The sequence below is a fragment of the Rattus rattus genome, chromosome 5, assembly GCF_011064425.1.
Source record: "Rattus rattus isolate New Zealand chromosome 5, Rrattus_CSIRO_v1, whole genome shotgun sequence".
Classification (NCBI taxonomy): domain Eukaryota; kingdom Metazoa; phylum Chordata; class Mammalia; order Rodentia; family Muridae; genus Rattus; species Rattus rattus.
This window is the reverse complement of record NC_046158.1, coordinates 153,068,052-153,095,155: the sequence shown is the minus strand read 5'-3', so window position 1 is coordinate 153,095,155 and position 27,104 is coordinate 153,068,052. Positions and strand designations below refer to the sequence as shown.

General features: G+C 49.4%; 2 protein-coding genes across 3 annotated transcripts; one reads left to right on the top strand and one right to left on the bottom strand.

Annotated features, from left to right (window-relative positions):
* The first annotated feature begins 14,220 nt into the window (after positions 1-14,220).
* On the top strand, positions 14,221-26,940 carry Pcif1 (PDX1 C-terminal inhibiting factor 1). Of its 2 annotated transcripts, XM_032904824.1 has the most exons (17): positions 14,221-15,543; positions 18,345-18,515; positions 19,662-19,804; positions 19,890-20,014; positions 21,086-21,223; positions 21,397-21,524; positions 21,642-21,796; positions 22,100-22,247; positions 22,331-22,414; positions 22,641-22,740; positions 23,919-24,081; positions 24,646-24,818; positions 24,947-25,033; positions 25,112-25,296; positions 25,974-26,067; positions 26,158-26,333; positions 26,434-26,940. In XM_032904824.1, the coding sequence occupies exons 3-17, from the start codon at positions 19,681-19,683 to the stop codon at positions 26,666-26,668; spliced, it is 2,115 nt and encodes a 704-aa protein (XP_032760715.1). In that variant the 5' UTR covers positions 14,221-15,543; positions 18,345-18,515; positions 19,662-19,680; the 3' UTR covers positions 26,669-26,940. The 2 variants fall into 2 exon arrangements, with proteins under 2 accessions (XP_032760715.1, XP_032760714.1); XM_032904823.1 differs by lacking the exons at positions 14,221-15,543; positions 18,345-18,515 and having other exon boundaries at positions 19,615-19,804.
* LOC116901089 (putative uncharacterized protein FLJ40606) lies at positions 15,228-15,677 on the bottom strand. The gene has a single exon (XM_032902653.1). It carries the CDS (start codon positions 15,675-15,677, stop codon positions 15,228-15,230), a length of 450 nt encoding a protein of 149 aa, XP_032758544.1.
* Positions 26,941-27,104: the final 164 nt, after the last annotated feature.

The window sequence follows — 27,104 nt, the reverse complement described above, 5'->3', positions numbered from 1 at the left end:
TTTTCATTAATTGCTGTTGCTGTTTTCTTGTGGTGGCACCAGGCCAGGTCTGTACTAGGCGAGTACTCTACTCCGCTTTTTTTTTTCTTTTTTTTTCGGAGCTGGGGACTGAACCCAGGGCCTTGAGCTTGCTAGGCAAGCGCTCTACCACTGAGCTAAATCCCCAACCCTCTACTCTGCTTTTACTCTCAGCTCTTCTTCCTCTCTGTATGTATGTATGTATGTTTATATGTATATATGTATTTAATGTGTGTGAAGGGTTTTGCCTACATGTATATATGTGCACCAATTGTGTATCCAGAGAGGTCAGAAGAGGGCAATAAATCCCCTGAAACCAGAGTTACACATAGTTGTAAGCTGTTGCGTGGGTACTGGGAATTGAACCCAGATCCTCTGGGAGAGCAGACAGTGCTCTTAACTGGTGAGTCATCTTTCCAACCCCTTAGTCATTTATTTTTTGAAACAGGATCTCTCCTTTTTTCTTTTCTTTTCTTTTCTTTTCTTTTTCTTTTTTCTTTTTTCTTTTTTTTTTTTCTTTTCTTTTCTTCTCTGGAGCTGAGGACTGAACCCAGGGCCTTGCACTTGCTAGGCAAACCCTCTACCACTGAGCTAAATCCCCAACCCTTTCCATTGTTTTTATTGAAAATTAAAACAGACTCAGGCAGCCATAATGCATGCCTTTAATGCCAGCACTCAGGAGGGGGGAAAGTGACGGATCTCTGTGTTCCATGAAAATATCCTGTCTATATCAAATGAACAAACCATGAAGGATAGAAATTAAAACATAGGGTTGGGGATTTAGCTCAGTGGTAGAGCGCTTGCCTAGCAAGCACAAGGCCCTGGGTTTGGTCCTCAGCTCCAAAAAAAGAAAAAAAAAGAAATTAAAACAGAGATAAATAAGTTGGGAGAGAAAGAAGGAGGAAATAAGGGTGCTCCACGTAGTGCGCACGCCTACAATCTCAGTGTTAGAGAGGCAGAGGCAGGCAGACCTGAGATTAAGGCCAGCCTGGTCTACAGAGCGAGCTCCAGGACAGCCAGAGTGATACAAATGAATCCTGTTTCACAAAAAGGAAGAAAGGAGGGATGGACGGAAGGAAGGAAAGAAAGAAAAGAGTTCAAACCAGCTGGTTAAAAAAAGGAGGAAGTGGGCTGGGGATTTAGCTCAGTGGTAGAGTGCTTACCTAGGAAGCGCAAGGCCCTGTTCGGGTCCCCAGCTCCGGGCAGAAAAAAAGAAAAAAAAAAAAAAAAAAAAAAAAGGAGGAAGTGGGGTTGGGGATTTAGCTCAGCAGTAGAGCGCTTGCCTAGCGCGCAAGGCCCTGGGTTTGGTCCCCAGCTCCGAAAAAAAAAGAAAAACAAAAAAAACTTTCTAGTTCCATGAGGAAGTGGTGAAAACATGTGCACACATACACACAGATACATACACACACACAGACACACACACAGACACACACAAACACAATCATAGACATACACACAGACACATATATACAGATACATATACAGACAAACACACACATACACAGACATGCACACAGATGCAGATGTGCACACACACAGACACACACAGAGACACACAGAAACACAGACACACACAAACACACATATAGACACACATATACACACACACACACAACTCTAAGGGATTTAGCTCCTTCTGTAATTCCATCAATCTGCCACTATTTGGACCACACAAGGAACCTGATCAGCCTCAGGCTTTGTGTGCCTTTTCCCTGCCATGCAGAGTCCCTTGAGAGTCCCCTCCCAACATCTCAACATCTACCATCCATGGTCATTGTGTTTGCTTAATTCTCTTTTTTCTTCCTTCCTTCCTTCTTTCTGTCTGTCTGTCTGCCTTGTTTTTTTTTTTTTTGCCCATCTCATCTGACCCAGGTTGACCTTGAACTCACTGTAGCTGGAGGAGATAACTCTGAACTTCCTCCTGCCGCCACCTTCCCCTCCCAACTGCTGGGGTCACAGGCTTGTGAGCCACCACACCCAGTTGTTTTCTTGGTCATTTATTTCCTGTGTCTTCCAGCCTACTCCAAGCTCCACCTCAGGCCATGCTAGTACTCATGTTTACACTAACTCCATAAACATTTGTTGAATTCAAGGATGGGTGGGTGTTACCATGTGTGATCCTTCAAAGGGAGGAGGTTCCGTGGCGGTGTGGTGGCGGCCGTGGCCGAGTGGGCCCTGGCCTAATTCCTGGCTGAGCCTCTAAGCTCCTTTCTGCTTCATGCTGGCACTGTCGGTCTCTCACAGTTCTCCGGGTTATGTGGAACTGGTTTGCAGCCAGGAATGTCATACTCCCTTAATCTCTTCTGAGGCCCTGCAGATCCCTGTGGTCATGGGAGGTACCCCCTTGGGATCTCAGTTGGTTGCACAAACATCTGCACTTCTAATTCAACCCCCCACCCCCATCCCTTTCCCCGCTAGGCTGCCCTGGAGCAGCAGCGTCAGTGCCTTTGTGTGGGAGGTACCTTGCCTCCTCCTCACAGCTTACATGTGTCCTGGTGTGAGGAAGGCTACTGGCCATGCTGAACTCTTTCTTCAGGCCTAAGGTTAGACCAACTTTGACCCGAAACGATTTGTTTTTTTGTTTTTGATAAGATTTATTTTATTATGCATGAGTACACTGTAGCTATCTTCACCATTACAATGCTGCTCTATTATAAATTGCTTGGGACCAGGGCTGGAGAGATGGCTCAGCGGTTAAGAGCACTGGTTGCTCTTCCAGAGGACATGAGTTCAAATCCCAGCAAGCACATGGTGGCTCACAACCATCTGTAATGAGATCTGATGCCCTCTTCTGGTGTGTCTGAAGACAGCGACAGTGTACTTATATAGAATAAATAAAACTTTTTTTTTTAGATAACTAGTTTGTTTTTGTTTTTTTTTAAAGATTTATTTATGTATATGAGTACACTGTCACTCTGAGTACATCTCTCTGGCCCTAAATAAATCTTTAAAAGAGAGATTTCTTATTTATGTTTATTTATGTGTATTTTTGTGTATAGGCCTCATATGTGTGCAATGCCTGTGGAGGCCAGAAGAGGGCACCAGACAACCCTGTGAGTTGCAGGCTGTTGAGCTTCTGAACATGAGTGGTACAAACCAAACATCAGTCCCTTGAAAGAGCAGTTGCTGCTCTTAACCACTGAGCCATCTTTCTAGATCCAACAGCAACTTCTCTCCCTCTCTCTCTCTCTCTCTCCCTCTCTCTCTCCCTCTCTCTTCTCCTTTCTCTCCCTCTCTCTCCCCTCCTTCCATCCTTTCCTTTAGTTTCCAAAAGAAACAGCCAGTTAATAGTTCTTTAGTGCCATTGTGTGTGTCCCATGTGTAGGACATGGGTATGCTGGGTCAGGCATGTAAAGGTGGTCAGAGGACGGCTTTGGGGTCTCTTCTTCCATCTTTGTGTGGGGTCCAGGGATTGAATCTGCTCCTTAAGCTTGCGCAGAGGGCACTTTGACCTGCCATCTCCATGGCTTTTAAAATAGATACTTTTTTTTTTCTGGTGTGGGAAGCTCCCACTTGTCATCTCAGCATTCATTTGGGAGGGAGGCTGAGGTTGAAAGATTGCCATGAGTCCCACACAGCCTACACAGTGAGACCCTGACTCACAAGGAATAAGGGGCCGGGCAGGGAGGCACACGCCTTCAATTCCAACACTCAGGAGGCCGAGGCAGGAGGATCTCTTGAGTTGAGGCCAGCCTGGTCTACAGAGTGAGTTCCAGGACAGCCAGGGCTACACAGAGAAACCCTGTCTTGGAGGAGGAGGGGAGGAGGAGGAGGAGGAGGAGGAGAAGGAAGAGGAGGAGGAGGAAAAAACAAGGGGCTGGAGATGTAGTTCAGTTGTTAGGAGTGCTTGGCAAAGCCTTAGGTTTGTTCCTCAGTGGCATAGTACACACATCTGTAATCCCGGAAGACTAGAGATAGAGGTTGGAAGATTGGAAGTTTAAAGTCAGCCTTGGCTACATAGTAGTTTTGAAGCCAGGCTGGGTTTCATGACTCCCTGTCTCAAACAACAACAACAACAAGGCCCAAAACCAAACAAAAACAAGGAAAGAAGGAAAGGCAAAGTAGACAATTTTATTCCAAACCAAAAGCAGGATCCTGTCTTTACTGGATTAGGACAGAGGTAGGCGTTTATTTGAGATGTTCTTAAATAATCAGCTGGCCTCTGGAGTTGTCATAGCCATTCAACTGACTAGAACCCTCATGGTCGCCTTGCTTGCAAAACAGTTTGGCCACTTCAGAACACAGCTGCGCCGTTCCCTGAAATTAAAGGTGTATTTCCTACACAGAGACTCGTACTCCTAAGCACTGCTCAGCCACAAAGGGAACTGTGTGCTCGCAGGAACGCTGTGTGTGAACATTCGTAGCAGCAGTCATTACCCCAAAGTGGGGAACCTGGCTGTGATGCTGCAGACCTGGAATCCCAGCACTCGGGAGGCAGAGGTGAGAGGACTTAATGGTGGCCTGGTCCGTCTGGGGCATTCGAGGTCAGCCAGGGCTCCCCAGCAAGAGCCTGTCTCTAGAAAAGAGAGGGGAGGGAGAGGGAAATGGGGAAGCATGGTGGTTCTTTCTATGGCTGAGACTGAAACAGAAACACTGTGACCAAAAAGCAAGCTGGGGAGGAAGGCACTGTTTACACTTTCGTGTTACCATTCATCATCAAAGGAAGTCAGGACAGGAACTGAAAGGGGAGGCAGAGCTGAGGAGAGGCTATTGAGAGGCACCACTTACTGCTCCTCGGGCTTGCTCAGTCTGCTTTCTTAGAGAACCCAGCCCAGGGTGGCATCACCCGCAACGGGGCTGGGTCCTCCCACATTAATCACTAAATAAGAAAATGCCTTACAGGATTCCTCCTCCCTCCCCCTTTTTTTGGAGACAGGGTTTCTCTGTGTAGCCCTGGCTGTCATGGAACTCACTTTGTAGACCAGGGTAGCCTCAAATGCACAGATCCTGTTGCCTCTGCCCCCAAGCGCTGAGATTTAAGGTGTGAGTCCACAAGCACCCACATATCTGCAGGACTTTATGAAGGCATTTTCTCAATCGGGGTTCCCTCTTTCCTGAGGACTCTAACGGGTCAGCTTTACAGAAAACCAGCTGGGATAGTAGTATACGCCTGGCATTTGGGGACTGAGGCAGGAGGATAAGAAAATCAAAGTCAGATGCCCAAACTGGTACCCAAACTTTCATAAGAGCACTCGGGAGGCAGAGACAGGCAGATCTCTGTGTGAGGCCAGCTTGTGTACATAGTAAGTTCCAGGCCAGCCAGAGTAATATTGTGAGATTCTGTCTCAAGAAAGAACAACAAGGAGTACACACACACACACACACACACACACACACACATACACACACACACACAAACATACACACATACATGCACACATACACACACATACACATATATACACATACACATCTACACACACATACACACACATCCACATGCACACACACATACACATACACACACACGCACACACTCAGACATGCATACATACACACATACATACATACACACATGCACATACATACACACTTACACACCTACACATATATACATATACACACACCGACACACATACACACATACACATACACACACACATATACACACACATGCACACACATACACACATATACACCTACACATATATACACATACACACACCTACACACATACACACACGTACACATACACACATGCACACCTACACACATACACATGCACACACATACACATACACACACATGCACAGACACACACACACATGCATGCACGTACACACGTGTGTGGGGATAGAAAACCTTTACATGTATTTTGAACACCATCGGGAAGGTTCTTGTACCTACAGACCCCTAGAGAAACCAGGAATGTTAAGTATGCAGGGTCGTCTTTACAATGGAAAAGTTGTAAAACCTGTTTTTACATCAAGAGATCTGGGAATTGGAAGTCATTAATAGCCGGGAAATCTGCATTATCTGGAGGGCCAGGCCATTCCAAGCTCCTACACCCAGGAGTGGAGGTGGCTAATAATCTAAAGGACCCTTACAGCTCCCCAAGCTTCCACAACTAGGACCAGAAGCCCCTAACAGTCCAAACGACCCTTACATTACCCATATAGCCAGGAGCGCCCACAAGCTCCCCCAATCAGGACCAGAGTTGGCTAATAGCCCTAAAGACCTGTACCCTATCCGTATGGCCAAGACCAGACCGGACCCTTCCTCAGGCCCTTGAGCTAATATAGGCAGCCTATCCCTAGAATCAATCCTCCTGGGACAAATACCATGGACCCTGAGTCCAGTTTCAATGTAATTCCGTTTCCGTGTGCATAGGGGTTTGTATTACACCAGGACCCCTTTTCCCCCTCCAACTCATGCTGTTTAAACTGTCGGGAATGAACTGCCTGGCCTCAGACTCTCCAGCTGTGCTCCAGGCCGATGAAGTCACCTACCACGTTTTCATCCTCTCTTCTTTCCAGTTGTAGAGTTCCGCCTCGATATAGGACCCGGCAACGCCACTCCCTGGCCTGTGCCCTAAGGACCCAAACGAGCACGTCGCAGAGAGATCAAATGGCAATTTTTAGTGGAGCTCTAGTCTCGAGAGCTAAACTATGGGACTGTGCTCAAACCAGGAAGGGGGCTTCCATTGAGGAATGACTGCCTGTGAGATTGTCTGTCATTGAGGATATAGGCTGCTCTGGAAGAGGACCTGGGTTCAGTTCCCGGCACCCACATGGTGGCTAATGTCCCCTTCTGACCTCTCAGGCACCAAGCACACATGTAGTGTACATAAACTAGCTGTAGACAAAACACTCATATCATATAAAATAAAATAATTTTGACAGAGAGAGAGGAGAGAGAGAGAGAGAGAGAGAGAGAGAGAGAGAGAGAGAGAGAGAGAGAGAGAGATTTAACTCAGTTGTAGAGTGTTTGTCCGGCAAGCATGAGGCCTTGGGTTTGGTCCTCAGCCCCTGGAGCAGGGGTGCAAAAGCAGCTGAGCAGGCATGGGAAGCAAGGCGGAAGGCAGGGCTCCTCCTGTCGGCCCTGTCTTCAGCTCCTGCAGGGCTTCCCTCAATATTTTGTCGGAGCCCTCTGTCACACCGACAGAGAAGCATTCTAGGACAGGAACCAGCCTTGGCATGAACAGAAGAATGGATGGAGAAAATGGGCAGTTTGTAGAAGAATTTTAGTTCAGGACATGGCTACTCTGGCTAGAATACGGGCGTGCCTTTTATCCCAGGGGACAGGGGCAAGCAGATCTCTCAGTTCAAAGCCAGACTGGAATAGAGCAAGTTTCAGGTCCAAAAAAAAAAAAAAAAAAGGGGGAAAAAGGGGGGGGGGGGATTTACCGAGGGGGTAGGCGCTTACTAGAAAGGAAGGCCCAGGGTCCCACCCCAACCAAAAAAAAAAAAACAAAAAAAAAAAATATATATATATATATTTAAAAAAATATACATATATTTAAAAAAAAAAAAAAAAAAAAGCTAAGGCCTAGGAATGGTGGCTCACTCCTTTACGGTAGGTAAAGTTAGTTTGTAGATAGAAGAACCCGTGTTTGAAAGTGATGTCTGATTGGGTGGCAAAGTGACGAATCAGAGACAGATTTGACTGGATAGAATCTGAAAGAAAAGGGAAGCTACTGAAGGGACAGACACACAGACAAAGGGAGGAGGAGGAGGGAGCAGTTCTACCTGGTGAGTTTTACAGAGACCGTGAGCTTGGGCTGGAGAGATGGCTCAGTGGTTAAGAGCACTGGCTACTCTTCCAGAGGTCCTGAGTTCAATTCCCAGCAACCATTACATGCTCTGGTGCTCTCTTCTGACCTGCAGACATACATGCAGCAGCACTCATTTACATTACTTAAATAAAAATGTATAAAAGAACAAGCTAGACACAGGGGAAGAGCCAGAAGATTAGAACACATTGCCGAAGTTAGTTTGAGGTCAAGCAGAGAACTCCGTGAGAGAAGCCAGATTGAATCAGTCAGCTTGGAGAGGAGTCAGCCAGGCAGAGCTAGGAAAGAACAAAAGGGTGGGTGAGTTTCTTCAGTAGTAAGTCTCAGAGGCTGAAAACACTCTAAGCCTAGATAAGACGGTACAGAGGCTAGAAGCTTCCAGGACTAGGTTAGCAGGCTGAGGCAGTATGTATGACTCTGAGACCACAATTACATCAGGCAAATAAAAGTTACTTTTACAGCAATTCATGATAGAGTGTTTTGAAGCTATAAAGAAGTTCCGTTGTTTGCAGAAAAAATGGCCAGGAAATTACAGATACTGAGCAGAGACAAATATTGTATGTTTTCTCTTACTTATATGGAGGGTAAACATTGAATCCAGCTCTTGAGGAACAGAGGTAGTAAGGTGAAGGCCAGCCAGGTCTACAGTCTATACAGCTACTATAAAGTCATGTTTGTGCTTAAGTAAAACCTACAAGACAGGTAATGAATGTAACGGGGAAAAGAGAGAAAGAGAGTACAATTGAATCTGCCTCCAAGAACAAAGGGGGTTTGAGAGGGGGATTCTGGGTTTGACGAGGGAGCATGGGTGAGGTGCCCTATGTAATACACACACACACACACACACACACACACACACACACACACATTCATTTATACACACATACATTTACACACACATTCATTTACACGCACATACATTTACACACACACATTTACACACACACATACGCACAGATAGACAGACAGACAGACAAGAGTCAGAGTCCATCCAGGGGGCCTGAGGAGATGGGTTAATTGGTAAAGTACTTGCCATTAAAGTAAATGTTCGATCCCTAGAACACATCTGTAATCCCAGCTTTCTAGACTTGGGGAGCCAGACACAGGTAGGCCCCTGAGGCTCACTGGCTACCAGCCCAACCTAAATGCTGAGCTTCAGGCCAGCGAGGGACCCTGTGATCAAAGTGTGTGTGGGGGGGGACGGGGAGGTGAGGACAGCAGCTAAGGAATGGGGAATGCTGGCCTGGGAGGTTGTCCTCTGGCCTCCCACGTATGTGCCCACACATGAACACGAACACACACAAAACTGAATCGTTATGGTTGTACAATGCTGACGTGCTGAAAGCACCTGATGTTTGTATGTTTGGAACAGATGACTATCCAGAGGCGTTGGGATGACCTTGTAGAAGATGTACCCCGGTATTTTCAATTGTTGGTTGCTGTGCAAAGAGAGCTAAGTGCTGGCAGAATGGCTAGTATTGTCCTCTCCACAGCCTTCTATATGAAAATGTTGTCCTTCCTGACCTGCCCAAAAGAAGATTCTCTGAGATTATCATATTAAAAAGCAACCCACAGAGATGGATTTTGTTGTTGTTGTTGTTGTTGTTGTTGTTGTTTGTATAATAAAGAGCCAGCGGCTAAGGCTGGGGCAGCCAGTGCTGGCAGAACTTCTGGGCAGGCGGAGATGCAGGAGGTAGGAGGGAGGCAAAAGAAGTGGAACCGGAAGCAAGCAGTGAGATGCACAGGGAGAGGTGCAATGGCGGGTGAGTCAGGATAGGAGACTGCCCCAGCAGAAGACCAGCAGTCCTTTTTATTATTTTTTTATTTTTTATTTAGCTTGAGAATCAAATGCTGGTGACAAATGCCTTTAATTTGTATTTTATTTTGTCTTATTTATTTATTTTTTGGTTCTTTTTTTTTCCGGAGCTGGGGACCGAACCCAGGGCCTTGCGCTTCCTAGGCAAGCGCTCTACCACTGAGCTAAATCCCCAACCCCTTGTCTTATTTTTTTAAAAAGATTTATTTATTTATTATATATAAGTACACTGTAGCTGTCTTCAGACACACCAGAAGACGGCATCGGATCCCATTACAGGTGGTTGTGAACCACCATGTGGTTGCTGGGAATTGAACTCAGGACCTCTAGAAGAGCAGTCAGTGCTCTTAACCACTGAGCCATCTCTCCAGCCTGACAAGTACCCTTAAACCCCAGCCCCAGCGAGGCAGAGGCAGGTGGATTTCTGTGAATTTGAGGCCAGCCTGGTCTACAGAGTGAGTTCCAGGACAGCCAAGACTATACAGAGAAAGGTTGTCTTGACAAATCCTCTGGATTTTGAACTTAAGTGTCCTAGGATCCCTTCAGCTGTGATTACCCGGCCAGGTGGCCTCCTCTCCCTCTTCTGTGGGACGTAGTTTTTTGTGATCTTAGAGTTTTGGGAGCACCTGGTTGTCACTGGGTGTCCTCTGGGATTTAGATCTGCAGACTCAGCAGCTCCTCTGGCTGTAAATATGTTGGCTCTTGACTGTAGTGGGGAAACAACACTGTAAGGGATGTAGTGAAGGCTAGAAGATTGCCACCAGTCTTGTCCACAAACCTGGAACAGTATTGCAAATCAAGGCCCTGGTAAGGCCTGCACCATCCCCATTCCTATTTTGTGCTAAGACTGGCCAGTTCTCCAAGCTCACCATCCCCTGCCATACCTCAGCCCTGTTACAGTCTATTCCCTTTCCTCAGTGACCTGGAGAACTCCTTTTAAGGCTCCTTGGCACACTGACCGGCCTGGTATCCCCTTGCGGCCTTATCTCCCAGCACAGAGGGATTGTTTATGTACCTGCTTCCCCCACAACTCTGTGGGGGCTCCCTGAACACAAAGCCTGTCTTATTTATTGCTTATTTCCAAGGCTCTAGTACAAGCGTCAACATATATCCTGCCTAGCCAAACGAAGAAATGGAAGGGACCCTCCCACCACATCACACAGGGGCCCGGAAAATCCAAGGAGACACGCCTTTCCCTGGTCTATTCTTGGCTAAAAGGGTTTCTCTCTTATGTGATCCCAGAATGGCCAGGAAGCCACTCCCTTTCGTAACCTCACTCCAGGGCAAGCCTGCCCTCTTGCTTTACAAACTACCTTAGTGTAATTGAAACCACAGAACAGGGTCCCAGGGCAGCTGCAGCCATTCAAGGATCATGCTAGAGCCTCCCTCCCACCATTGCCACGGCCTGGGAGGCAGGGTGAGATCTTGTTCCCTCCCAGGGGCTCTTGCTGCAGTGACAGAGAACGAATGACATGCATGGGAACCTGGGCGATAAGGCTTTTTTCATACAAGTTGTTTTCCTGCACGATGTATGTGTGGTCCGGAAGCCAATTTGTCAAGCCAGTTCTCTCCTTCCATCTTTTTCATGGGTTCTGGGAATTGGACTCAGGTCCTCAGGCTTGTGCAATAAGCAGTTTTATCCGCTGAGCGCATCTCACCGGCTCCCTGTGTGTGTATGTTTGAAGCCAATCTGATTTACAAAGAGAAGTCAGAGGCTATGGAGGCAGACTGTCCCACGAAACCGAAATAGAATGCTGCTCTTCCAGAGGGTCCAGGTTTGAAGTCTCACTAAGTAGTTCACAGCCACCTGTAACTAGTTCCAGGGGATTTGATCCCCTCTTCTGGTCACCTTTGATCTTTACAATGTCTCCCTGTGTAGCCCTGGTCAGCCCGGGACTCAGATCTGCTCGCCCTTGCCTCTGAAGGCTCTTAGATCACAGTAACATTTTTGTGTGAGAATCTTGGCCTGCACGTATGTGCACCACATACACCTAATGCTGGGATGGAAGGCGTATGCCACAGCAGCAGCTCTAAGATTCTTTTTAAAATATTTTTTTAATTTATTTTATTATATATACGTATGCTGTAGCTGTCTTCAGACCCACCAGTAGAGGGCATCAGATCTCTTTACAGATGGTTGTGAGCCACCATGTGGTTGCTGGGATTTGAACTCAAGACCTTTGGAAGAGCAGTCGGAGCTCTTAACCACTGAGCCATCTAAGATTCTTTTAAAAGATGTTTGTTTTACTTAGGAGTACACTGTCGCTGTCTTCAGACACACTAGAAGAGGGCATCAGATCTCCTTACAGATGGTTGTGAGCCACCATGTGGTGGCTGGGAATTGAACTTAGGACCTCTGGAAAAGCAGCCAGTGCTCTTAACCTGAGCCATTTCGCCAGCCCCCAGCTCTAAGGTTCTTAAAGCTGGTTTTCGTTGATCCATCTTACTGATCTTTCTTGAGACAGGGTCTCATTTAGACCAGGATGCTCTTGAAATTGCTATGGAGCACAGACTGGCCTTGAACTCAGGATTCTCCTTCCTGTGTGCTGGGTTCACAGGCATGATCTCTGCCAGACCTTTAAAACTCTGCATTAGAAAACTAAAATTGACTTTTAAAAAGATTTAGTTGTGTGTGTGTGTGTGTGTGTGTGTGTGTGTGTGTGTGTGTGTGCGCGCGCATGTGTAGACTGCAGAAGCCACAAGACATCAGATCCCCTGGAGCTGGAGGTACAGGTGTTTGTGATCTGCCAGATGTGGGTGCTGGGAACCAAACTCAGATTGAGAAAAAAAGCCATTATCCCCAAAATTGAGTATTCTGAAGCCAGTCTCAGTGTCTGAGGTGTTTCTTCCAGGAATATGGGTCTCTAGGTTTGCTCCCCAGCATCTTAAGTCAGGGAGTGGGGGTATATAGGACAGAAGATTAAGCCAACCACAGGGCCTTAGCATGGTGCTCATGGTTTGCTTGGTTTTCCCAAGGACAGCACTTCCATGTTTCCTTTGCAGAAGCCAAAGCCTAGAATAGAAACCAGGATGCCTAAAACAGCCACTCTGATTTTTACACTGTGGTCTGTCTCTGGTCATCAAACAAGTAGTCACAGGGCCGAGCATGGACCAGGCAGATAGGAGTAAGCCCTCCTCATCCTGAAGCAGTCTAATGGCTGTTGTTAAATAAACCTGAGAAAGATGTATACAATGGTCACCCCTACTGCTTATGTTCCAACAGCACCCCAAGGCAGAATTCCACCACAGATTTCTCCTGGGTAGCAATGTATTTATTAGGCATACATACATAAAGATGGGTGAAGAGTTGCAGCCAAAACCAACCTCTGCACCAAGAAATGTTAGCTCCCCCAAGGCTGCATATGTGGAACCCTCTCTCCTCTGCCACCTACACCTTCTAGCCCTAAGACTACATGCTATTAGGGCAGAACTGCATGGCTAGCTGGATACTTGGTTGGACAGTCCTGAGATCTTCCCTACCACCTGTGGCTGAAGGTAGTTAACAGCCCTAACTGTGATCTTTCAAAGGTTGGTGGACCAAGAATCTTGAACATGGTAGGTTTAGCTAGGAAGGAAGTCCTGTAGTACAGGCAAAGGGAGTTGACAAACACTGTATGCTCAGGACATTATGAGAATACAGAAGCGGGAGGATGAATTGGGAGGTGGGAGAGGCTTAAAGAACTTTGTCAGGGAGGCTACCTGGTGTTTAGCCACACGTGGGTCCAGACCTGAAGGGTGAATTATGTAAAGCGTGGAGTAATTAGTGACATCAGAATACACAAAGGAGGTGGGAGGGCAGAGAAGACAGCATCTTGCTGGCTAGATCAAGCTGGCCTCAACGTCAGGTAGCAGCGCTATAAAAAGCAGGGGGTAACTGTTACCAGAGTAGAACATCACCACCTGCAGGAGATTCTGCTTTTTTGCTGAGTTGGTAAATTGGCCTGAGTGCCACCATCTCTCCTTATGGAGTTGATGCGAGGACTGTTTCTGCAGGCATGCTTCTCTTCTCTTCAGATGGCACTTCCCCGTGTTATCCAGCCCCTTGCTCAGCTTTCCTAGTGTCTGGATCTAGAGACAAGGACTTGCCATGTCCAACTCTTGTGCGCTGCTCTGGTTTTGCTAATGTTTCATGACACTATGTAGCCCAGGCTGACTTATGACTTAGAACCCTCCTGCTTCAGCTTTTCCAGGGCTAGAGTGCTGCTGGGGTTTCAAGGGTGCACACTTTACTCCATCTGGTTTTTGTTTGAGACAGGATCAGGGCTGAAACTTCCTATGTAGCTACCAGTCCTGGGGTTAAAGGAACCCACCACCTTCACACCTGGTTCGCATATTAAAAAAAAAAAAAAAAAAAGCACAAGGACAGAGTTAGAGACTAGAGAAACACAGGGTTACACCCCTAACTACCAATCCCTCCCCCTTTTAAAAAGTATTATTTAATTTATATGAACACACTGTAGCTGTCTTCACACACACCAGAAGGCGGCATCGGATCCCATTAGATGGTTGTGAGCCACCACGTGGTTGCTAGGTTAAACTCAGGACCTCTGGAAGAGCAGTCAGTGCTCTTAAGCACTGAACCATCTCTCCAGCCCACTAATCCCCTTTAAACTTTCCTTTTAAAAGCAGATTTCTTGCGGCCCTGCTGACCTCTTAAACTAGTGATCCTTCTTTATCAGTCTCCCAAGTACTAGGGTTACAGCTGTAAGCCAAGAGGCCCAGCTGCTATGCTTTTATTTTGATAAGGTCTCATGTAGGCAAGGATTCCTGATTCTCCTGCCTCCACCTCCACAAGTGCACACCACTACCACCCTTAAAGATTTTAAGAGGCATGATGGTGCACTTTTAATTCCAGCACTCACGAAGCAGATGGATCTGAGTTCTTGGCCTGCCAGGGTTATAGCAAGACTATCCCCACCAGCCCCCAAGACATACAAGATGGACACACCTGGGATCAGGTGTTTGAGGACAGACTAGATAAGATCCTCCAGTTCTTACTAGTTTATACTGCTGATCACCATTTTTCCTGACCTCCTAACATTCCACCTCCAAACTACTGGCAGCCAGTATCATCAGTGTCACAGACCTTAGTGGCTATCCCAGTCCAGCAGCAGGTGGCAAACTTGTCCTCCTTTCAAGATACCTTAAATGGTGATAGCTTCCATAGGAGGCCACAAGTGGGTGGAGCTAGTAGCCTAATTGTGGCAGGGAGCCCAAGGCTTGCAGAAGCGTCTCCTAAACTGTGTAGTCTTCACAACTTTACAACTGCCCAGAGCCAGCTCTGCCCTACCAGCACTCCTCCAAAAGCTACGATTATGCAAGAACAATTTGTGAACAGGTTGCTAACGGGAAAAGGTTCGATTTGCACGTCATCTGGCCTCTAGGCAGAGAGAGAAAACATTCCAAGACCCTTAGAGCGCAGAGGGATGGAGAGAACGAGACTGGTTGGAAGCAGCAGAGCACTGTGCAGACTAGGACCCAGGCATCTACCACGTGCAGGGCCTACGTCACCACTCCGCTTCTGGGTCGGCAACTGAGCCAGAGCCCCCAGAAGATTCTAGACCAGCTTCATGCCCCCTAAAGTGTCCAAGTAGATCTTCGGCCCCTGCGAGCGTGTTCGGCAGGGGCGTGCGTATAGATTCATTCCTTCCCACCTACATTTCAAGAACAGCAAAGCTGCTTTTCCTCCTCTTGAGGACCACAAGGGACAACAGAGAAGGACCGGAAAATGGGGAGTTGGGGAGGGGGAGGGAGAAAGCAATCAAGGTCTGGGGAACCAGCCAACATTGCCACACTCAAGATGGCGGCGCGGCCGTGGCGAGGTCCTTCAGAGGCGGTACCAACGCATGCGCAGCGCAGAGTCCCGGCCCGGGACACAAGATGGCGGCAGCGGCGCTGGGGAGGGCGAGGCGGAGGCGGCAAAACGGGCGGTCGAGCAGAACGTGTGGCCGCATCTCCTCGAGTCCGCTTCGAGCAGGTAAGAGCCCCAGGAAGCCATGGTCCTGCTGCGAGCCGCGCCAGGGTCTGGGAGTCCGAAGCAGGATGGCGGAGGCCCCTCCGGCGCTTCCCGCTCGGGGCTGCCGCTCGCCCGGTCTCCTTCGTCGCCGCCATCTTAGACCCGCGGGTGGGCAGCAGGGCCGCTGGCTGGGGTGAGTGTAGTGGGCCCAGAGAGCCCGGGTGGAGCGGCCTCTAGGGTCCCTTCGCTGCTGCCGCTGCCGCCGTCGCCACCGCCTTTGTGCCGGGCTCCGACTCTGAGTCGCCTCAGCCCGGGGGCGGGAGCGCGCGGCAGGGCGGGGGGCGGAGCCCGGGAGATGGGCCGGCGCGCGCGCGCGCCAAACATCCCGCCCCCGCTGGGGTTGGGGGAGGGGTACGCGGGAGCGCGCTGGGGAGGTAGGTCCCGTCTGCGCGCGTGCGCACTTCGCACGTCCTGTGGCCCCGCCCACCAGACCCGGAGCATTATGATTGGTACAGTGGGAAGCGCTCCCGCCCCATATTCCTCCAATCCGGGAATCGGATGCATTCTCTCGCCTGAGTTCCGCTGGTTGCGCAGATACTCTTGTTTGTTCGTAGGCTACTCTGCGCTTCTCAGACTTTGGTATGCGTGGGGGTCCGGAAGACACAGGCTTAGTGAATACATTAATCAATTGGGAGCAGCAGCGAGAGTGCACAGAACGCTAGACTACGGTGCAGGGGTCAAATGGTTCTGCCACAAAAGTCGTGATGGCAGTACGGCCTTGAACTTGGGTCTGGCTAATTTTAGAACTGGTGTTTTAGCCAGAGACCTGCTGCGCCCATCTACGCGAATTTATCTTATTTAAGAGACAGGGTCTCTCTCTGTAACCCTGGCTATCCTGTAATTCACTATGTGGACCAGGTTACCCTCACAGAAATCCTGCGTCTTGAGTGCTGGGATAAAAGGTGTCCGGCACTACACCGGACTCTGATGTGTGTGTATGTGGTGCTGGGGGTATAACCCTAGGTCTCACATATGCTGGGCAGTCAGTGTACAAAGTAGCTTCACTGCGAGCACTTAAATTCTAAGTTGATAACATTTTCAAGCTGCGTAAAGTGAAAAAAATTGTCATCTTGTCTCCCAGCCCCTCCTGGGGTGCGTTTAAAAAGTACAAAATCTTATCTAGGGTGATGGCACAGATCTGGAATTCCAACAGTTAGAGATGCTGACGGGATGATTAAGAGTTTAAGACCAGTGTCAGCTATGTGAGACCCTGCCCTAAAGTTACAAATTCTTTGGTAGCTCTACCCTTCAAGCTTCTGACTGCTCACAGGTGTCATGGCGTTCAGCTGGTTTGGGATTGCAGTAGTGTCCTGTTTAGGTGGCACTGGGCCAGCCTGCTTCTGCCTTCTCTAACAAATGCATCTACCAGGTGCACCCTTCACGTTTTCCGGGACACACATTTTTCAATAAAGGTGGATGAGATGTGTTATATGTGTTTGCATGTTTTTATTTTTTTCCAAGACATTCAAAGAAGTGTGTCTCACTAATTGTGGGTGGCCTAAGATATTGCCCCAGACTTTCCATATGTGTGCTTTGTTTCCATTGCTTTGGTTTCCAGACACTTTGATTGGCACAGCTGACTGTGCAGTGTATGGGGGCTCTTGTGCAAGATGAAAACATGATTCCCATTGGCATGTGTCTATATTCTACCTCATGGGAAGGCTGATCTAGGCAACACAGGCAGAGCCAATTCAAAAAGAAAGCTGATCTTGGTGGCTTTCACAGTAATCCTAACACTTGGGAGGTCGAAGAAGACATTGGGATTCAGGATCATACTCAACTACAAAGTGAGTTTGAGGCCAACTTGGACTATTTGAGTTCTCATCTCAACCCAAGAACTGGAAAAAGAAAAGAGAAAAGAAAGAGTCAACCTCAGACTCCCAGGTGGGGTTGCCTATTGGAACCCTTACTACTTAGCAATCTCAGACCTGGCCTTCATAGCCAGTAAAGCAAGTTTTGTCTCCTAGTCCAGGTGGGGTGAGCTGTAATCTCAGTAGTCCCAGAGACCAAAGCAGGAGGATCATATATTCAAGTATTCAAGGCCTTCTTGAACTGTGGATTAAGTTCAAGGACAATCTTGTCCATTTTTTTTAAGACCCTGTCTCAAAAGTTAGAGGTCTGGGTCAGTGGTAGAAAGTTCATGTAGCATGAACAAGGACCTAGAACCTCATATATATGTGTTAAGCTATGCATAATGGTCTCAATCAAGAGCTGGTGATAGAGCACACGGAAGAGCACTTACCTGTCATGTATAAGACTCTGAGTTCTATCTTTAGTGCTACAAAAACAAACCAATCAACTTCGAGGTGCTAGGAAAGCATTAAACTAAGTTTAGGGTTCTGTTGATGAACCAGGTCCAGGGCCTAGGCATGCAAGCTTTGTTGGTTGGACGTTCAAATACATTAAAAAAAAAAAAAAGCCAGGGATGTTGGCATACACCTTTGAGGCCAGCACTCTGGAGGTAGAGGCAGGTGAATCTCTGAGTTCAAGGCCAGCCTGGTCTACAGAGTGAGTTCCAGGACAGCCAGGCTATATAGAGAAACCCATCTCAGAACCAAAGAACCCCCACCACCATAAAAAGGGGGGGATGTTTGTCTCAGCATATTTATTTAGACAGGGTCTCATTCAGGCTGATCTTCAACTCTAAGAAGCACAACTTTGATTCATTGAGCCTCCAGACCTTGTCCCTCTGCTGTTGTTCCTGCCTGGCAAGGTTTCACATCATAGGCCAATGACTTTTTTTTCTTCTATTTGCTCTCCAGCTGCTGATTCACGGAGTCCCCTGGGTCCTTGTCAACTGAACTGCTGACCAGCCCACCCACTTCTGCTGCGCCTTCCTGTGGGCCTCCCCCCTCTTCTGTGGGACCCCGTGGCGTGGGTTCAATCAGCCAGAGAAGAAAACACTCTCATGCTAGTATCGCAGACCCCAGAGGGTGAGAGAAAAGGGGACTTTATTCAGCCTTGAAACCCATGGGCCAGCCCCTCAAGAAGCCATTCCAAACCTTTCTGTGATCAAGGCTCTTGTGTTACATGTCCTGTTGCCCTGTGATTTTTATCTGCCAAACTGTACAGATAAAGTAACTATTTGATTTTTCCATTTCCAAATTAACAGGCGTCTTTGAGTGTTAAATAAAATAAACGTTCTATGATTCCTATGATGTCGTTAACCAGTCAGGACTCATGATCAGCTCAAAGAAAGTCTTTGAATCAGCCTTTGTGGTCTTACTGTGGGGGAAGGTTTCTCTTGGGTTTTGTAACATATTAAAAACAACAAACTCCCCAGTCTGATCTCAGGTGTCCCCAGGGGTGTAACAGATCCAGACTAGGATACACCTGGCCTTTGGGGCCTGTCCCAGGTGTGCACAGGGGTAGCAGAGAATAGAAAGCTGAAGAAACTGGCTTTGTTGCTGCATTAAGAGTCAGTGTTTGCCTGGGGCTTCTGAAGGACTGAACCAGATGATACTCTTTAGTTACACTGCTTCCTTTAGCAAGAAACTGCAACCAGTTAGAGTCCATGCTTCCTCTTCAGCTGGGCTGGTCCACTGAGACTTTACCTAGTGGGAACAGTAAAACCATTATCCCAAGGAAGGCACTGGTCCTTGTAGGAATGACTTCTCTCTTGTTGGCTGCTCTGGTGCTCTGTAAATATATGCAAGATTAGTAGAGCTCCTCTTGGGCCCAGGTGGCATTCTTAGCCTTGGAGAGCAATGCCCTGGACCCAGTCTACTGAGAATTCCACTGTCGGGTCTAGCCATCTAGAACTATAATGCATTTTCCATGGCATTAGAAGAGCTTTGCCCATCAAACCTGGGCATGGAGCAGGGGAAGGAGGGTTGGGGGAAAGGCTTCCTGGAGAACATGAGCCCAAGGGCAAGCTAGGCAATTAGAAGGATATACAGTGGGTGCTCCATTGTACAACTGAGGGGACAACAACTTTAATCTCAGTGCATCTGTGGTGTCAGCTGGCCGCTGTCCAGGGCAAGACTGTTGGACTTCTCCAATCTCTAGCTAAGTCACCAGAGCCCTAGGTTGTAATTGGTGGGTGGGATGGAGCTGACACTCTTGGTCCTGTGCGGCAGGTCCCGAGTGGGTGCTGAGATGGCCAATGAGAATCACGGCAGCCCCCGGGAAGAAGCGTCCCTTCTAAGTCACTCTCCAGGCACCTCCAATCAGAACCAGCCCTGTTCTCCAAAGCCAGTTCGCCTGGTACAGGACCTCCCAGGTACTGGGGGGAGTGGTGTGGGCTGGCAAGAGAGCAGGAGTGTTGTGCACAGCCCTGACTGTCTGGGTTGTACTTTTGTTTGCAGAGGAACTGGTACATGCAGGCTGGGAGAAGTGCTGGAGCCGAAGGGAGAGCCGTCCCTACTACTTCAACCGATTCACCAACCAGTCCCTGTGGGAGATGCCTGTGCTGGGTCAGCACGATGTGCTTGTGAGTGCCAGTCTGGGGCAAGGGTCTCAGGGCAGGTCTCTCTCCTTCTACAAATGCTATCCTAAACAACTAGGCATCTAGCCGTGCGCTGATACCTATAGATAAAACGTAAAGCAAGTCAGCCTGCCCTCAGACTGGAGAGAGTGACAAGTGTCAGATTACTAGTGTAGCACTCTGAACCCAGAACACATTGCAAGTGAGATGAGCAAGGCTGACTTGCTCCCTTCCTGTTTTTATGATATGCTTGCTCTGTGGCAGACAGCAGATTCCAGTTGTGTTGAGCCAGGCATGGTGCCTGCCTTTAATCCTAGAACTTGAGAGGCAGACGAGAGGCAGGTAGATCTTTATGAGTTCTAGGCCAGCTTGATCTTCAAAGTGAGTCTAGGACAGCCAGGGCTACACAGACAATCCTGTTTTTAAAAAACTAAAAAATAAAAATATGGTATTGAAACTCATTGGGGATCCTGATCTGGGGAAGAAGGAAGAGTTCCTCTGAGAATCAGGGTTTAAAGCTAAGTGGGAAAGGAAGGGTGTTATAGAGTGTTAGTTACCATAGGGTCAGGCAGCCACCCGAGCTCCTAGACCCTCTCAGCTGGAGCAGGCCTTATTACCCATCAGGCAGGGACCTCTGTAGTCCGCAGGTGAAGACACAGGTTCAAAGTAACCGGGCCAAGGCCACATGGCTGCTTATAGGCAGAGGGGCATGTGCAGGATTCTTGATGTCACTTAAGGAGGCCCAAACAAAGCCTTGACTTTTTTGACTTCTCTTGATTCCTGGTTTCAGTTTTGTTCTTAAAGCACCAATCCAAGGTTAGACATCATAGCACTGACTTGTGTCATAATGTCAGTGGTGAGGTAGGGTTAACTTGGCCTTTCTGAAGGTCAGGGAACCCGGAAGTAGGTAGTTCACCCCTGGCTGCAGTCGGAGGTAGCAGGCAGGGGAGGAGCCCATGCTGGGTTCTTTATTACATTCCAGACCTCTGGCTTCCTGAGTCAGTGCAGGGTGGGAAGGCATGAAAGTCGGACAAAACTACAGCCCTGTTTACATTTCTGCTGGTTTCCCTCCTGTAGTCGGACCCTTTGGGGCTAAATGCAACCCCACTGCCCCAAGACTCAACCTTAGTGGAAACTCCCCCAGTAGAGAACAAGCCCAGAAAGCGACAGCTCTCAGAAGAGCAGCCAAGTGGCAACGGAGTGAAGAAGCCCAAGGTGAGTATCTGGGGCTTCCAGGACCTGGCTTAAGTGGTTACCTTGGGCATGTGGCTAGCAGGTCCCTGCAAAGGCTGTGTCAGGAGGGATTCCCAAGTGCAGCTGCAGGACATGATGCTGGGTCTGGCTGCTGAGCCTTCTGACTTAATGCCTTTTGGATTCTTTTCCTTCAGATTGAAATACCTGTGACACCCACAAGCCAGTCGGTGCCCAGTTCCCCCAGCATCCCAGGAACCCCAATACTAAAGATTTGGGGTGCATCCACTGAAGATAAACAAGCAGCTCTCCTCCGACCCACTGAGTGAGTCTTTGCTGGTTGGCTTGGATACCTCCATTGTTGATGAGTGGACTATTCAGGGCTGTGGTGGGGTGGTGGTGGTGGGCAGGCCTTCATCACAACTCCTGTCTGTGCCTCTAGGGTGTACTGGGACCTGGACATCCAGACCAATGCTGTCATCAAGCACAGGGGTCCTTCTGAGGTCCTGCCCCCACACCCTGAGGTTGAGCTGCTCCGCTCTCAGCTCATCTTGAAGCTGCGCCAGCACTACCGGGAACTGTGCCAGCAGCGGGAGGGTGAGAGCTCTGCAGCCTCGCCGTAGCTTTGCCACTTGGGCTCATGTGGGAAGGGGCCTGGTGGCTCTCAGTGCGCTGTGGGGAAACAGAGCTGTTGGGCCCCGGCTCTGTGATGCTGAGTGTGCTGCTCAACCTCTCTGCAGTTTCCATACCTGAAACTGGGAAAAGGCTTAGCAAAAGCTTGGAGCCCACACCTCCTAGCTCAGGAGGCTCGGGGGATTTTGAATTCCAAAGTGCTGTGCCCATTCTGTCTTGGTGGACTTCGTTAACTACTCCAGGTCCTTAACAGCTCTCGTCCCATAGGCATTGAGCCACCCCGGGAATCTTTCAACCGCTGGATGCTAGAGCGCAAAGTGGTGGACAAAGGCTGTGATCCTCTGTTGCCAAGCAACTGTGAACCAGTTGTGTCTCCGTCCATGTTTCGTGAAATTATGAATGACATTCCCATCAGGTACAGCTCTACAGCTCGGCTGCTTGGTCCTCGTACAAGTCACCCATAGTAGGGTTCTAACTCTTGCCTATTTTCTAAACCAGGTTATCTCGAATCAAGTTCCGGGAGGAAGCCAAACGCCTGCTCTTTAAATATGCAGAAGCTGCCAGGCGGCTCATTGAGTCCAGGTTTGGCTTTTTCTGCCCCACACAATGAAAATGGTGTGTGTGTGTGTGTGTGTGTGTGCGCGCGCGCACTTGCCTAATGCTCACACAGGTGTGTCAATGCTTAAGACAGATGGGACGTAAGCTTAGAGGCTAGTGTCTGAGATGGTGTCTTATCGGGACAAGGAACAAGACAGCTAACAGCTGAGCCCCACACAAAACACAGTGTTCTCTTGCTATCAACCTGCAGGAGTGCATCCCCTGACAGCAGAAAAGTGGTCAAGTGGAATGTGGAGGACACCTTTAGCTGGCTGCGGAAGGAGCACTCAGCCTCGAAGGAGGACTACATGGTGAGAGGGTACAGGGAGAGGTCAGTTGATAGGCACTGTTTGTGAGGTGGCTGGCTTCCACAACAGCCTGGGCTGTAGTGTGCAGACCTGATGCACACCAGTCCCCAGAACCATAACTACAGAGATAATTAAGGCCTGCGGTTTTCTCCCAAAGAACAATTCCATTAACATTGTTTCTGTAATCTGAAGCTCAGACACATAGATGCTATCTTCCAACCTGATGAATTACCAACACACCACTTCAGTGTATCTTTGTGAAGAGATCTACCTTTCCTTGTGCATGTCCACATCACAATTAAAAGTACCTTTAGTCCCCAGCTCCAGGAAAAAAAAAAGTACCTTTAGGGGGCTGGAGAGATGGCTCAGCAGTTAAGAGCACTGGCTGCTCTCCGTTGACTGGGGTCCAATTCCAGCACCTACATGCTGCTTACAACTGTTAACTCCTATTACAAGGGACCTGATGCCCTCTTCTGGCATGAATGAAGGTAAACACATACATACACAAATAAAATAAATATTATAAAACAGCTGGCCACCTTCAGATTCGATCCCTCCTCAGTGTATCCACAGCCATCGTGTTCTCTGGCTATGTCTGCCACTCAACCATCTCCATCAACTCGCAGTGGGCTTTCTTCTCAGTACTGTTTTTCACAAGAGACAAGTGTCATAGATCACATCAGCAAGTGTACCTGATACTTGTTGACTGAGATCAGTACTCACTATCCAGAGTCACTCATTGTCACACGGCAGATCACGGGGGAATCTCTTTAAGTACTAAAAAGCAAAACCTTTTAAATGTGGACCAACAGGTTCCCTGTGCTTTGACAGCCCTCCCAGTAAACACCCAATGCTGTAAGGTGGAGCTTGCCTGGGCTGCCGCTTTCTGCCATCTTGGGTTCTGCCAATGTAGTGGCAACAAAAACTGTTTACATGACGGGCTTGGTGAATGGAGGGGAATGACACTGCCTATTCACAATGTCCTATTGCTAGTTTGAATTACCTTGATAGGAACAAGATTCAGAGAAGCCAAGGGATCTGTCCAAGCAACATGGCTAGTAAACAGTAGAGCCACTTTCAAAACTGGGACATCTGGGATTCAATAGCCCCACAAGAGCTCCACCTGCCAGCCCCACCGAGGCGCTTTTGCCATCAGTGTCCTGATGAGGGCTTTTCTTCAGGACCGCCTGGAGCACCTGCGGAGGCAGTGTGGGCCCCATGTCTCTGCTGCAGCCAAGGACTCTGTGGAGGGCATCTGCAGCAAGATCTACCACATCTCCCTGGAATATGTTAAACGGATCCGAGAGAAGCACCTTGCCATCCTCAAGGAGAACAACATCCCAGGTAGGGTGGCATGGCGAGCAGACTCATCTACTGTCCTAGGCCCTGATGGAGCGCACAAGGCTGTGCCTCAAAGCAGTGACTGGATGGACTTGGGGGAATCTGATTTCTGAAGAGCATTGGGTAGGGCCTGCTGTGTCCCAACCCTGGGGGTCAGTGCTCACTGAGGAAATGATGTGATGAGAACAGAGAAGCTGGAAGCTGACCTGGATTCCTGTCCCTTAACCTGTTTTCCCAGACCCAAGTGTAATAGTAACCTGCTGTGGCAACGTAAGTGTCCACAGCAAACAATCACGCTAACATCTAGCCAGACGAAGGCTGCCTTTCTCATACTTGTGATTTGCCTGGCAGCACCCCCCCCCCCCCGGGGGCTGGGGACTGAACCCAGGGCCTTGCGCTTCCTAGGCAAGCGCCCTACCACTGAGCTAAATCCCCAACCCCTGGCAGCACTTCTTAATGGCATGGTTTCCTTTGTTATGGAAACGGAGTCTCATCTCATAAGCACTGCACAGTGGGTGTGGAGGCTGTCCACTGTGGACAGTCTTTCACTGTCCTCCCTATCCACAGAGGAAGTAGAGGCCTCAGAGTTGGAGCCCCGCCTGGTATACTGCTACCCAGTGCGCCTGGCCGTGTCTGCACCCCCCATGCCTAGTGTGGAGATGCACATGGAGAACAGTGTGGTCTGCATCCGCTACAAGGGAGAGATGGTCAAGGTCAGCCGCAGCTACTTCAGCAAACTGGTAAGAACTGGGGAGGCCCTTGATGGCCTGAGTGGAGGCTTGGGATCTTCGCTGAGCAGAGTCCTCATCAGCTGGCCACTGTAAGGTCATGAAGCCACTGGGGAATCCCTCCTTCTGTCTGTCTACAGTGGCTCCTCTACCGCTACAGCTGTGTGGATGACTCTGCCTTTGAGAGGTTCCTGCCTAGAGTCTGGTGTCTTCTCCGTCGATATCAGGTACAGAGCTGGGACAATGGAGCCCCTGGAAGGGAGCAGGGAGACTGAAGCCTCACACTGACTAAGGCTAATTTGCAGATGATGTTTGGTGTGGGCCTCTATGAGGGGACTGGCCTGCAGGGGTCACTGCCAGTGCACGTCTTTGAGGCCCTCCACAGACTCTTTGGTGTCAGTTTCGAGTGCTTCGCCTCACCCCTCAACTGCTACTTCCGCCAGTACTGTTCTGCCTTCCCTGACACAGATGGCTACTTTGGCTCCCGCGGGTGAGATCCAGGAGTTCCTGGGCCCCTTCTACCCATAAAGATGTCTCCTACGGCACGGTTCCCCCGGCACTAGCTGCTTCTTAATGCTTAGAGCTTAGGCACTTTGGGAGGCAGCTCCCGGGTTACCATTTACCAGCCAGTGACCTCTGACCTCTGCCATGCTATGTAAATACTGGGAGCCTCCAGTTTGTGGCTCCATGGGCAGACATGTAACAGACACGCAACATGTAACTGCCTAAGCTGGCCTGTGGCTTAGGTTTGGAATAGGAATCCTGGGCTCCAGGGAGTAAAACAGACCTCAGAGATAGCAGGTGAGGAGCGCGGATGAACAGGTGACTGTCCAGGAGGAAGAAAACTTGGAGGAAGGAGAGGCTCAGGCTCGAGGCTGGGAAAGCCCTGGGTGTGGCTTCTGCTGGGGTGGCTTGAGACTATTTCCTCAACTTAGTAGACACAGGCACGCACACCCAGCCCTTAGCCTCCGTTCCAAGTTTAGTTATCTGAGGGCAAGGTCATTTCCTTGTCCCAGCACAATTAAAAGAGAATGTTGGCCTCTGGTCCAACTGTGACCATTTCTTTGTGAGATCGCCCACACTGTGGCTGCTTAGGGATGGGGACATCATTTATGTCTGTGTGAAGGACTAGGTGTTGGTGGGGCTACAGTGCTCACCTTTCTTTAGGCCCTGCCTGGACTTCACCCCGCTGAGTGGTTCCTTTGAGGCCAACCCTCCGTTCTGCGAGGAGCTCATGGATGCTATGGTCTCTCACTTCGAGGTGGGTGTGCTGCCAGCTGATGGGGCAGGCAACATTGCAAGCCTCCTGGGGGCAGTGCCTCATGTCCACCCCCTACTGTCCCTCCCACAGAAACTGCTGGAGAGCTCACCAGAACCCCTGTCCTTCATTGTGTTCATCCCGGAGTGGCGGGAGCCCCCGACACCAGCGCTCACCCGAATGGAGCAGAGCCGCTTCAAACGCCACCAGCTGGTCTTGTCTGCCTTTGAGCACGAGTACCGCAGTGGCTCCCAGCACATCTGCAAGAAGTAGGTGCCCGGGCAATGGGGAGGAAGCCAGGTCTGATGGCAGGCTGGGTGAGCAGGCCCCGGTCCGTGCCCTGCCCTGAACAGCTGCCTTTGCCCACAGGGAGGAAATGCACTACAAGGCCGTCCACAACACGGCAGTGCTCTTCTTGCAGAATGACCCCGGGTTCGCCAAGTGGGGGCCGACGCCAGAGCGGCTGCAGGAGCTCACCGCTGCTTATAAGCAGTCGGGCCGCAGCCATGGCTCCAGCTCCTCCTCCTCCTCCTCCTCCTCAGAGGCCAAGGACCGGGACTCCGGCCGGGAGCAGGGCCCTAGTCGAGAGCCTCACCCCACCTAACATATCCTGTGGGGAAGGAGGAACTCCAGGGGTGCTGTTACAGACTGCTGGGACTCAGTCCTCAGGGCTGGAGGGCCCTGGGGTGGCAGCAGGACTTGAGCTGCCAGGGACATAGGAATATTATGGCTCTGCCAGGGCTCCCCCTTCCTGCTCCCACCCTTTCAGATTCACCAAGTCCCTTGTAAATAGGCCCGTGCCTCCCCAGCCCCACACTGACCCTGTTGCTGCCTTGTTTCATTTGTAAAAGGAAATACAGAAACTCCCCAAGAGTGTGTGAGGGTCTTGGGGTGGTTGCCTCGGTGACCATTCCCTAGGTGCCCTTTATTAAGGTCCCAGGCCTTCACACCCATCCACAGGTCCTTGTGGTACTGAACCCCTAGAGGCATCTACCTGAGCTCAGGAGGTTGGAAGAGACATCCAATTCCTGCCTAAACCA

Excerpts from the sequence above, each read along its gene's own strand:
- LOC116901089 (XM_032902653.1), bottom strand. The coding sequence starts at position 15,677 with ATGGCGGCGACGAAGGAGACCGGGCGAGCGGCAGCCCCGAGCGGGAAG.
- Pcif1 (XM_032904823.1), top strand. The coding sequence starts at position 19,630 with ATGGAGCTGACACTCTTGGTCCTGTGCGGCAGGTCCCGAGTGGGTGCT. Across the intron at positions 19,805-19,889 it reads CCTGGTACAGGACCTCCCAG|AGGAACTGGTACATGCAGGC; the intron begins GTACTGGGGGGA and ends TTTTGTTTGCAG. Across the intron at positions 22,741-23,918 it reads CCTCGAAGGAGGACTACATG|GACCGCCTGGAGCACCTGCG; the intron begins GTGAGAGGGTAC and ends GCTTTTCTTCAG.